This window comes from Gambusia affinis, linkage group LG14 (assembly GCF_019740435.1).
Source record: "Gambusia affinis linkage group LG14, SWU_Gaff_1.0, whole genome shotgun sequence".
NCBI lineage: Eukaryota > Metazoa > Chordata > Actinopteri > Cyprinodontiformes > Poeciliidae > Gambusia > Gambusia affinis.
In genome coordinates, this window is record NC_057881.1 from 9,267,437 (window position 1) to 9,279,760 (window position 12,324).

The 12,324-nt window shown below is 36.1% G+C and overlaps 1 protein-coding gene across 5 annotated transcripts; it reads right to left on the reverse strand.

Annotated features, from left to right (window-relative positions):
* Nucleotides 1-475: 475 nt before the first annotated feature.
* Nucleotides 476-8,085, reverse strand: LOC122843439 (histone-lysine N-methyltransferase SETDB1-B-like). 5 transcript variants are annotated; one of them, XM_044138180.1, is made up of 9 exons: nt 7,959-8,085; nt 7,711-7,877; nt 5,960-6,064; nt 5,494-5,838; nt 5,220-5,354; nt 3,644-3,845; nt 3,466-3,539; nt 1,351-1,541; nt 476-835 (listed from the first exon to the last, which is right to left on the reverse strand). In XM_044138180.1, exons 2-9 carry the CDS (start codon nt 7,715-7,717, stop codon nt 722-724), a joined length of 1,173 nt encoding a protein of 390 aa, XP_043994115.1. In that variant the 5' UTR covers nt 7,718-7,877; nt 7,959-8,085; the 3' UTR covers nt 476-721. The 5 variants fall into 5 exon arrangements, with proteins under 5 accessions (XP_043994115.1, XP_043994118.1, XP_043994116.1 ...); XM_044138183.1 differs by lacking the exon at nt 7,711-7,877 and having other exon boundaries at nt 5,960-6,061; XM_044138181.1 differs by having other exon boundaries at nt 5,960-6,061; nt 7,711-8,085.
* Between the last annotated feature and the right edge of the window lie 4,239 nt (nt 8,086-12,324).

Consider the following 12,324-nt stretch of genomic DNA (forward strand, 5'->3'; position numbering starts at 1 on the left):
CAGGAAAAAAAAAAAGATTTCACCAGCTGTTGAAGAGAAGATTGAGTGAAACTGGTTTCTACATTAAGTATCAAATCAAAAATTTAAAAAAAAACTTGTTACCCAGCTGGCAGATTTGCATCACAACAGTAGGCAATGCCTGGCTTCCAGTATGAAGGTACAATAATGTTTAAAAATGAAAAACAAACAAAAAAAAGTTAGCGAAGATTTTTCAACTGCATCAAGCAGAGTAATGCAGAACTCCCACACATTGCTGCACACTGCCATCCAGCTTTCTGAAGGGCCATAAGCCTTTTCACTCGCTCACGGAACAAATTCAGCTGTTTTTGGAAATATTCACATTACATTTTAAATTCATGCTGCCATGAATATTGTGTCCAGATGAGATCTCTAGATGATCATATCATCAAAAATTGCCTTAAAAGTTCCAGGCACCTTATTTCAGCTCCGAAAACATACTCTGGAATCTATGGGACTGTTTTGCATTTCAGTTTAATTAATATAAGCACATTTGTAGAATTAGGGAGCGGGGAAAATTAAATTCATTTATCGTCATGAAGATCAGGGGAAGGGTTTGCTTGGGTAGTCTCTTTTCAGTCTTTTAACATAAATTTCATTTAGGTTGAAAAGAAAAAACAAAACAAACAAAAAGGACACGTCCCTCTTAGGAATTTGTATTTATCATTTCTACATCTATTTTACATATACCTGCATCTATGAATTAATCAGAGTCAGAGTCATCCTTGGACTCTAGCTTGTTCCTCTCTTCCCACAGTCTGGCAATGTGTTCCAGTCGCACAGAGCCTCTGAAGATCCACTCCCTTCGCTGATTTTCCTGAAAAATAATAAAATAAAAAAAATGTTAGGAACACAAAGTTAAAGAAATTGATGTAAGATACCAATATAGTTTTGTGCTTACTCTTGTTATTTTAAATAATAAAAAAAACTAGTGCTGAGGTAAGGATGTATAAAAAGTAAATATTAAAATTTTAATTTCATCTCATTTTGAATGTATTTTACTTTGAGTTGATTTGAGTTTCTAAGAATGTTTAATAACACTTCACTTCCTGACATGATGTCCATTTTTCTGTCATTTTGCAAGATTGGAAAGACAGGTGAACACGCCACTAAAAAAAAAATCTGATCCTCATTGGTTAGGAACCAGAAACGATACAGATACTTCAACATTTTCCATATGTTTAAATGTAAGGTAGGGGAGGTAAAATTAAAAGTATTTTCTTTACAAACTCCAAGAAAAGACTGAAAAATAAATCCTTCACAGATAAAGTCTTGAACGCAAAACTGTTTAAAGACATGTAAAAAACAAAAAGCAAAAGAAGAAACACTAACCTGAAAAACAACTTGCATTAGGCTACAATCGATTACAACAACCTCACACATCTGCATGACTCCATTAAGCTCCACATTAAAGCTCTGTCCAGCTCTGTACTTGTTTAAGTGAGGGTACGGCCAGTCTTTAAGGTACTGTCTCATAAAACATTTGTGCGCTCCGTCAGGAACATCGTCCAAAACATCTTCCACTGTTGAGAAAAGAGCAAAAGATTAAAGTCTGATACTGTATGAACAGATTCGTCTGAAGTAGATAAGGAAGTAAACTTACACCATGTTCCAAATTATTATGCAAATTGGATTTATGTGTCATAAAGATTACATTTTTTGTTGTGCTAATAAATTTATAGATGGTATTGTGTATCAGGGCTCTTTGAATCACCATAATTAACTTCAGAGAGCTGGTTGATTAGTTTGTCTGGTGAGCTCAATTAAAGGAAATCTACTTAAGAAGGATGTTCCACATTATTAAGCAGGCCACAGGTTTCAAGCAATATGAGAAAGGATCTCTGCTGACGCAAATCATCAGATAGTGAAGTGCTGTATGACAAGGTATGAAAACATTAGATATTTAACAAAAACCGAGGCGTTATCGTACTGTGAAGAGATTTGTGGCGGATTCAGAACAAAGATGGGTTTGTACAGATAAAGTCATAATGAGGAAGGTTTCTGTAAGACAAATTTATCGGATTAAGAGAGCAGCTGTGAAAATGCCCTTACAACGCAGCAAACAGTTATTTGAAGCTGCTGGTGCCTCTGGAACCTCAAGGTGGAGGATCCTCCAGAGGCTCGCGGTGCATGAACCTAACCGACACTAACCAGAGCTCACAAGCAGAACCGGTCCCAGTGGGCCCAGCCGTACATGAAGATTAATTTTCAAACAGACTTGTTCACTGATGACTGCTGTGCAACCATGGATGGTCCAGATAGACGCAGTAATGGATTGGTGGTGGATGGCCACCACGTCCCAACGTGGCTCTGACGTCAGCAAGGAGGTGGTGGAGTCATTTTTTGGACTGAAATCATGGGGAGAGAATCATTGGTTGGGCCCTTTAGAGTCCCTGAAGGTGTGAAAATGACCTCAGCAAATATATGGACTTTCTGACTGATCACTTTCTGTCATGGTTCAAAAAGAAGAGCCGTACCTTCCGTAGCAAAATCACCTTTATGCATGAGAATACACCATCTCATGCTGCAAGGAATATCACTGTCATTGGCTGCTATGGGAGTAAAAGGGGAGAAACTCATGGTGTGGTCACCATCCTCCTCTGACCTCTGACCTCAACCCTATTGAGATCCTTTGGAGTTTCCTCAAGCAGAAGATTTGAGGGTGGAATGCAGTTCATATCAAAACAGCAGCTCTGGGAAGGTATTCTGACATCCTGCAAAGAAATTCAAGCAGAAACTCCACAAACTCACAAGTTCAATGGATGCAAGAATTGTGTAGGTGATACCAAAGAAGGGATCCTATGTTAACATGTAACTCGGTCTGTTATTTTGATTGAAATAGCTTTTGATTTTTGTACATGTGACCATTTAATTCTGCACATTCAAAGAATGACCGTTTGCACGTCTATATAATCCATAAAATGTTTAGAAATCTGCTGTGCATAATAATTTGGAACAGTGCATTTTGAGTTTTTTATTTTTGAAAAAAAAAATAATAATACTGTTCTCATGGGGAGCTTTGTTTAGTAAAATTTGATTTATACTGTAATAGTTCATGACTTGAAAATTATACTGACCATCATTTGCATTGACCATTTAAGAAAATCTGAGAAAATATCACTTGCGTAATAATTTGGAACACGGTGTAAATACTACAATGAAAGAACAGGTTCAATCTGTTCTTGGCATGCAAAGAGGAAACTAATGACGTTTGAGATGTGTTAGCAAGCGATTAATGCATCTTATGCAATGTTAATATTGTGCATACAAATGTTGCAATATATTCTTCATAAATCAAAAAAAAAAAAAACAGAAATATGAAGATACAAGTCACACAAGTATCTTACACTAAAATATAAAATACATAAAAACAAAGGATGTTTTGGATAATGTGACAAAGCATTTTGCTTTCTCAGAGAACCTCAGTATTTGTTGCTGTGAACTTACAAGGTCTGCACACCATGTGAAACAAAGGAAGTCCGACATAAACTGGTGTATGGTCATCCATGAACATCAAAAACCTAAAAATCAAAACAAACGAGTCAAACAGACAAGAATTACTGTCACATTTTTAAAGGTGAAGCCACATATCGTTTACATTTTTTCTCTATTTAAAAATACACACCTGAATTGATTTTTTCTGCTGGGCAGCTCAGCCAGTATTCCTGGTCGGAACCGGTACTTATTATTTTGACACCGGACCACCACTCGGGCGCCGATGTACAGCTGCTCCACCTTGGGCCTGCTGTCAAAAGCAATGTGGTGTCCGGATACGAGGCACGTCCCCTTATCTTCAAAGCTCACTTTGTACTTCAACCGCCCATCGTCTGTTAGGAGAGAAAAGTAATAAACTGATCAGTTCATCAACACACATCAAACATCTTTCTGCTCGACTGCATCTCAAAAATGTCTGAAGCTTGCTTTTTTTTCCCCTTTCTTTTCTTTTTTTTTTTTTTTACATTTTGCTGTCTGATAGAGTTGTAAAGTTATAGATTTGGAGTTCATTGACTAAAGATTTTGGGGATTTCAAAAAGAAGTGTCATGTTAGAAAAATGAACAGTGATGCAAGAAAACCCAGACTATTTAATAAATTTGAACATTATTGAAAAGCCCATTTGTTTTCAAAAACATTAGATTAATTACACACAGATGGATGATTGAAAGCCTTCGTTTCTGTTAGTTATGGTGATTTTCCAACAACTAAAAAGAACATGACATTTAAAATTAGAATATTACAACAGACAATTAAAAAATCTATTTTAAATTAAAGGTATGTTTAATACTTGCTTAAAGGTTGTTACTTTCAATAATTACTTATAATCTGACAGCTGAAACTCATTGGGACGTATATTTTAATTTAGTGAATGTGACTGTAGTTGGTTTCATTTTAGATCAAGAGAGATTTACAAATAAAGGCATGACCAAAGATCAGGGAACAACCTCTTATGTGACACTTACGCTTGAAGCATCAGGTTTATAAATTTTAATCAGGAACAATCATCCTGATAGGGAAATAGAAATCACTACTGAGGTCAACGGGGTTATATGAAACCCTGGCAATATCCTACAGTCAAGTCCCTGTAAGGGTTGTTGGCACGACGATCCTTAAAAAACCCCAGCAACGCTGAACACAAGCGCTTTTTTGGTCACATGTCTCAATGTCCATAAAAAGAAAAGTATTTTTATGTTTTTTTTTAACAGATATGCGTGGCTGGTCATTACAGCTTTTGGGAGTTTTTTTTACTTGTGTTTTCACTAAAGTTTGCAGATAAATGTAAAACAGACGGTACTCTATGAGAAAAAATTTGCTTAATTAAACCCCTAACTGCTTTCATAACTTAGAATTATATTTTAAAGAAACATATTACCTGTGTTTTTGATGCCAAGTATATTCTAAATTAAGTAGAGATTGGTAATACTACATACAATGGATACAAACTTGTGTATTTTGTAGGCAAATTAGTGAAATTAAAGATAATTAGGAATAACTCCACAGCACTCAAAAATAAGTGGATGCACCATATTATAAATTTTTTCAGTGAGATTAAGCTACTGTGATGTAAGATTTACGTATTTTCATTTTATTATTCCATCTTTATGAAAAAGGTCTAAAATTTACCAGTAAATATTGAACTATCCAAACCCTTTTTTGCACGTTTACCCTCAGAGTGTCAATCAGGATTTTTTTTTTTGCATCTTACCTTTTGTAATTATTTCGACTATTTTACCACGCTGCCACCTCATAGGTCTTCTACGAGCAATAACCATCATGTCAACATTAATTTCTTCTTCGGGTAAGTCGGGGCGGATCTTGTCACGTGAGCAAAGGGAGATACCTGCTGACACAGGAGGGTTATTTTTTACCACGGCCAGGAAAATACAAGACACCAAATGTTGAAGTCCTTCAGCATATTGCAGTATTTATTTTAACTTGGGAGAGACGTAACGTCCTTGCAGTTTTATTGTTGATCTTACCGTTACAGTTGTGACTGGTTGTAGGCATCCTTATCAAGTCACAATTGGAGGAATTTGAATATTTGAGTTTGCTGTTTATGACCCAGAAATCCGAATCGCTGGAATCCTCCTCTGATTCCCACTGTGTGTCCGAATCCGAGCTGCTGAAGGATTCGTCTTCGCTGTAGAACTGCGGAGGCGTCGGGGGTCTCAGCGCGCCGATTTTATATTCGGGCAGTTTAGTCAAAACTACAACTGCGTCTTTTATGAGAGTGAGGGAGTCGCAGCCATTTTCAAACTTCGTTGCCTTGCTGGGTGTCTCGTGTGTGGAGGGAACGGACTCCCATGGAGAATCAGGCTTATTTTCTACCAAGAAGGCAAGTTCAGGTTAAAAGCTTCAGCCAGTATAAATCACAAAAATTTTCTCAGTCCAATCATTTTCAGTCCAAGTCATACTTGCATACTAACGTGCATTAACGGCGATTACCTCTTTCTTTGTCAGGATTCGTTTTTCTCTTGTGTTGTTTCCTCCTCCTCCTCGACCTCGAAAGCTTCTTTGTTTTCGTCTTGAGCTTATCCACCTCCATTGCTACTGCAAACATAGCATGCAAAACAAAGGAAGGGATGTAATAATAATAGGCGAAAAATATATATGTTTTTAACTTATTCTCAAGCTTTCTTTTAGCCACATTTCTTTTCCTGAATTCACACAATCCTGTGACTACTCTGAAGAAGATCCAATAAAACTTAAAACCTCTCTTTTTGGTATTTCCAGGTATATTAACATTGTCATAATATTTTAGACAGAAGAAATTGCTAAAAGCTGCTGTAAAAGGCGTAGATTGAATATAAATAAATGTCCTCTTTTACAGCAAATTCCAGTATCAGGGAGGGGTTTTGAGGATCTTGCACAATTTAAAAACAAGGTTAGCAACAAATCTTGATATAATCAGCTTTAAGGTCTTTTCTGGATTCATTAATATGAATACGAGCATTTTCTTAAGCAGTCCTAAAGCTGGTGAATCTTACCTAAATATGGTATTTTTTTTTACCTCACAATATATATTGAAAATACCGGAAAACAATACAAAAGTTAGGGATTAAGCTACGTTTTGTCCAAACCCCATAAAAATGATGAACCAGTAGAAATGTTAAAAACTTTACCATAGTTGATATTTGTTTTTAAATGTTTACTCTTGATTCGGTGACTAAAAACATCATCACTCCTCCACTACTGTGCTTGTCTGTGGATTGCAAAAAAATATCTCTCCTGTGGACGTCGCCTCAGATGGTTCAAAGTAAATAAGCAACTTTGCAAACCTAAATTGTCCTTCTATGGTTTCTAAGAGAATCTCTCCCCTGTGAACCTTTCCAAAACAAAAAATATTTAAAATTATTCTGTCGTGCAATTAGAGCAGTCTGGCCTTGTGTAGTTTTCTTGGGTTGTTTGTTCCAGTAAAGACTGCCTCAAATGTTTTTCCATTTGTCTATCCTTTTTTTATTATAGAATAATGAACTTTAATCTGGTTTGATAGCTTTATAAACCTAATGGGAAGCAACTCATAGCTGAAGTCTTCCCTCCTTTGCTGTGTTAAAAAATCTGGAGGCTCCAGATCAGATCATTTTACAGATTTGTGTAAAATTAACAATTTTTCCACGTCTCTGTAAAACTGTCAATTAATAAAATCTGTTTAGCTGTATCTGGTTGCTACTTTTGCACTAAAATCTTATAAAAACAGCACATGGATTCTCACTTTTGGCTTCATCTGTGTATAAGTCCAAACAATGTAATTTGTTCTGTGCATTTTTACACTAAATGGCACATTTAAATGGTAAAACCAGGGCTTTATTGTGTTCTGTCCCTTAGATCCCCAAGAAGTCAGTTATAGACTAGAGGATGTGCTTTGTTTTCACAACAGCTACGTCTGTCCAGTATTTTGTCAACCAACATTCTTGTTTAGTAAACCCGTACACATCACTCGGACAATACCATTAAAAATTCAAAATAATAAAGTTTGGAGTCGGTTAATTTGAACAAAAATAATCGATAAGTTGTGTAATGCTTCACATGGACTGAAGCATGAAGAGGATTTAGTGAAATCTTCACCGTAAGCTCAGGAGTTGCTTCATTGTTAGCTTTAGCTTACTTGTAAAGCAAAGCGAGGCGTTTCTATTTTCAACTTAAACTATTACAAAGTGACTAAACGTGCAATAGGTTAGACATAATACCACACTTACCTTTCATGTGTTCAAGCAATCCACCTCGAAAGACAAAGGTCTTTAAAAGACACACACAAGCAAATACGTTTTTTTGTTTGTTTTTTTGTTTTTTTCCTTTTTTTTGTCGTTGCAGGTACTTTTAACCGTTGATGCTAGCAATGAAGCTAACGCAATCGACAGTAACCCTTAAAAATCAAAGGGTTGAGGAAAAGCAATCAGCTGTTTAGATTTTACACAAGAATTTAACAAAGCCCCACTTTGGATACCTCCGTTGTTGTTGGTCTTCTTCCTTGTTTCTGTGGGTTATGGGTGTGATATAGAACAAAACGGTACGACACCGCCATCAGCTGGTAGAAAAGCAGATCTAGTGTTTACTTTCAATCAATGACACATTTGTTTAGTTTCAAAATCATACAGTAATAAGACAAGCGACTTCAACATGACTGACTGACAAAAACAAAAATTTTTCCAAAACCGTCTTTCTGTATGGAGCTCCATTAGTGCAACATATAAAGAATCTTATTGAGATAACGTAATCTCTGATTTGTGTCCGGAAAATAAACTCAGTTTAGATTTTTAGTTTAGGCACAATCTCATTGAAAGAAGGTTTATCATCTATGATCACACCTATGCTATAAGAAAAAAAGCTATATGACCAATGAAACTTTGGTTTTCAAGAGTTAACACTAACAGCTTGCAGACATAAGAACAAAATATAAACTTTAAGGAAAATAAAAAATATACATCTGACTAAAAACAATACACAAGACATCAATTTATTGCAGCAACCTCTACTATATATATATATTAGATCTTGAAACAAGGTTGGAGAGACATCATCTATCAGCCAAGTCAAATATTTCAACTTTAAGGGGCATTCCAGATGAATTATGTGACTAAAAAACTTAAAATTCCTTCTTTTAAATACTGAAACTGTCCGCTATTAGATTTCCAGGATTTTACACAGTGATGATTAATTATTAAAGCCAATTTTTAAAATTCTTTGGACAAAATTTGAGATTAATGGACATAAATGTACATTAAAATGCAATTTAAAAATTTCTTAATGCTCTGCTGATCAGGGCCAAATGATCTAGAAGCTGGAAAAAGTTATATTTCCAGTTAGCAACTTGAGATAAAACTACAGTTGAGAAAATTTACTGTACTGGAGAATTTGCCATTTTAATTTGATATTTGAAATCCTAAGAAACTAGAGAACAATAGTCAACTTGCTTTAGCAAGATATATGGCATGACCACATTCAGTTGCACTGGTTTCCTGATAGAGGGCTGAATAAAAATTATTCTTGTGTGATTTGTGGCCTCTTTAAGAAGTATAGCAATCAAGTCCAAAATACGCTTTAGCAGAAGTAATTATTATGTTATGTCTTACTAGTGTGTAATTTAATTCTGACTCTTGTGGAAACTATTGGCTTTAAAAATGTATAAACATGAGAGACTTTCTTTAACCTTCTCAGAAAACGGCACATGGAAACTAACCTTTTAGGGCGTTAACTCCCTTAATCCTCAGAAACTTCGATGCATCTGATATTACAAACCCATTCATGAGTCATTAATAAAAACTTGGACTATAAATTCACAAATACAACAGGATATATGACGTTTTATAACTTCTGTAAGTTAAGTTGTGGCTCTTTGTCCTTCAGTTGGTGCTCTGTGTCTTATTCTCACAAAACTGGAAAAAAAAAAAATAAATATTCCAGCTGGTGGAGTTTGAAAGTAAAGGTCATTGCTGCAGAGTTTTTCCCCACAAATCTCCCGTCAGAGTTGAAATAGGACTTCCTCATTGCCTCAGGTGATCTGCTCCTCCTGGTAGGTAGAGGTGGAGATGGAGCCGTAAGGATCCACCACCGTCTGGGCGCAGCGCACCACCGTCACCAGGAGAAAGAAACACAGCAGGAAGAGGAAGAAGAGCGCAAACCCGAGGTCCACATCCACCTCGAAGGGTGGCGCCTGGTAAGGAGGCTGGTCCATGTGGGCGATGCTGATTCTTGTCAGATGAGCTCTCTCACCTCAAGTCTGGGGTTACGTGCAGCTTAGATGAAAAATAAAAAACAGAGGATGGATAGAAGAATACAATTCTTCTTAATAAAAGCACAGAATGTCTTTTTCTGTCATCCTAAGTTGCTACCCTGAAAATGTTCGCAGTTGAAGTTTTTTTTCTTTATTTAGTCTCTGATCTAATCTAGGTGATCAATGAGCTTGTCTGAAACAGATCAGATTACTGTGTGAATATCTTGTCACCGCAACTGCATCTATCTGCTGATATAAATCCATGAAATTCAAGCAGAGAGACAAGAGAAGATCATCTTCACAGCCGAGTTTTATGTCAAAACAGAGCCGTCATTTGTTAGAAAATATACCTCGTCTCTGTTTCACTGAGGGAAAAATACAAAAATAAAACAGCAGGCATTAAATCTGAGGAATTTGTTATTTTAAAAACAATGGCTCATTGTTTTTGGACAATCACGGAAACATAATTAATAAAGACATCGATGGAGCCATCCCTGCCATAAACTACATTAACTCTGTCTTTTTGTTCTATAGAAAGTATTCCTCACTCTGTTTCTTTCCCCAGCTCTGCCGAAGTGATCTGTTTTATTCACCCCTTTACGGATTTCTTCTGTTTTTGCTTTTTATTTTTATTTTATCCTATTACCACAGAGGACTTTAGGCCCACTTTTTATTTCAGTGTTGCTTAAATTCAGCCTTATAAAGTCACAACATCTCAATCAATCAATTAAAATCTTCAGTTTTTTGTTTTTATTTATGCAGAACCTTACACCTAATACATAAAAAAACAACAAAAAAAACACCTTTTGGCTGCTTTTCTGATTACTGCTCTCCGTGTCCAGCCTGAATTAAACGTTTTGGCAGGTTTGAAGTGTTACACAGGTGGATACTGTTTATTTATTCACTGACCATTTGGCTGGGAAACCAAACACAAATAATTTTTTTTTTTTGCAAAAAAGAAAGAATAAAGTTTTAATACAATGTAATTATAGTCAAAGTGCTTTATTTTACACGGGAGCAACATTCACACACTGATCAATATGTCGTTATTTGCTGCTTTGTGTTTGTCTATTTTATAAAAGATAATATCCTATTAAAATTAATGCATGTTTATGGTTTACACCCAAATCTGGAAACGCTGTGAACACTTTTGAAAAACATTGTGGACCACCATGATTTGATTTTCAACGAGGGCAATAATAATAGCATATTATATATATATACACATACACTATTTTAAGTATAAAATAAGACTATTTTAAGTATAATTTCCAAGACATTGTATTGTATTATGGATAAATGTGGCCCCTTCAATTATTAAAGCCAATTTTTTTAATTCTTTGGACAAAATTTGAGTTTAACAGAGATATATGTACATTAAAACGCAATTTAAAATTTTCTTAATGCTCAAGATTTTTGTCCATTTTTATATATTTAAAGGGAGTATGTTTTTATTTCAAATCTTTACATTAGACAATGTTCCTTTTAAACTTTCCTAATTCAAATATACAGCTTTAAACATGCAAAAACATTTTTGCATGACATCCAAATTAGTTTTCAAACATTGCAGTTGTCCTGATAAAACTAAAGTTAGCATTGTTTATTAAAAAAATATTAATTTGACCCTGTAATAGGTTTCCTGAGCAGCTATGCTTTGTTATGTGAAATTGATGAGCTTTAAAAGTTTTGAAAAGTCATTTGAGTTTGACTAAACAGAAACAAAACCTATAAATAACAAAACGCCATTTATTTTAGTTCCGGCATCAACTCTGGGAAATTTCAAAGCCAGTAACTCACCATCCTGGAAGTATCGTCATCTGGGTTTTGTTTGCTGAGGAGCCAAAAGCCCAAACCTCCCAAACGCCGTCATAGTCAAAAGCTTATAGCATCAGAACTCTGTGTTGCTCCAAGGTTTCCTTATTAACGAGGCCACACTAGACAGTAATCTGCTACCAAAGCCTTTACTGTCCTCTTGCAATATCATTACAGGGAAAATGAGCAGCCCACAAATTAGCTCCTGCACTCAGGAGATACATGGATGCAAGATACACAAGCGTGCACTCACACCTCGCGACCTCCCCCCGGGTGTAAAGCCTTTATTAATACTTAAGCAGGAATTGAATAACGGTCTACACAGTTCACAAGTGGATCAAACACCCCCCTGCTTTTGTTCTCCTGTCGGGAGACCTTTGGTTGGACTTCACACCGTCCTGGCTCACGCAACCAGGAGGTTTCGTTTCACAAATGTAAGAAGAAGAAGAAGACAGAAAAAACAGGAAGAAGAAATGAGGGGACAGAAGAGGCAAAGTTAGGAGGAAGCAGGAAAACTGGACCCAGGAAATCCAGAGAAACTGGAGCCGCGTTAGCAATTAAATTGCAGAGCCAGATGCTGGAGCAGGGTGGAAATTGACCCCGCTGCTTTAAAATGGAGATTGTTGCATTGAGGCTGCCTGGTGGCAGGAACAGTGTGGAGGATAAAGTGGAGCACAGGATGGTAAAGTGATCCCACTCTATATGCAATTAGATGAGGAGGACTTCAAGCCTGCAGCCAAAATACAGTAGAGGAAGGTGTGTGTGTGTGTGTGTGAGGGTGAGGGGG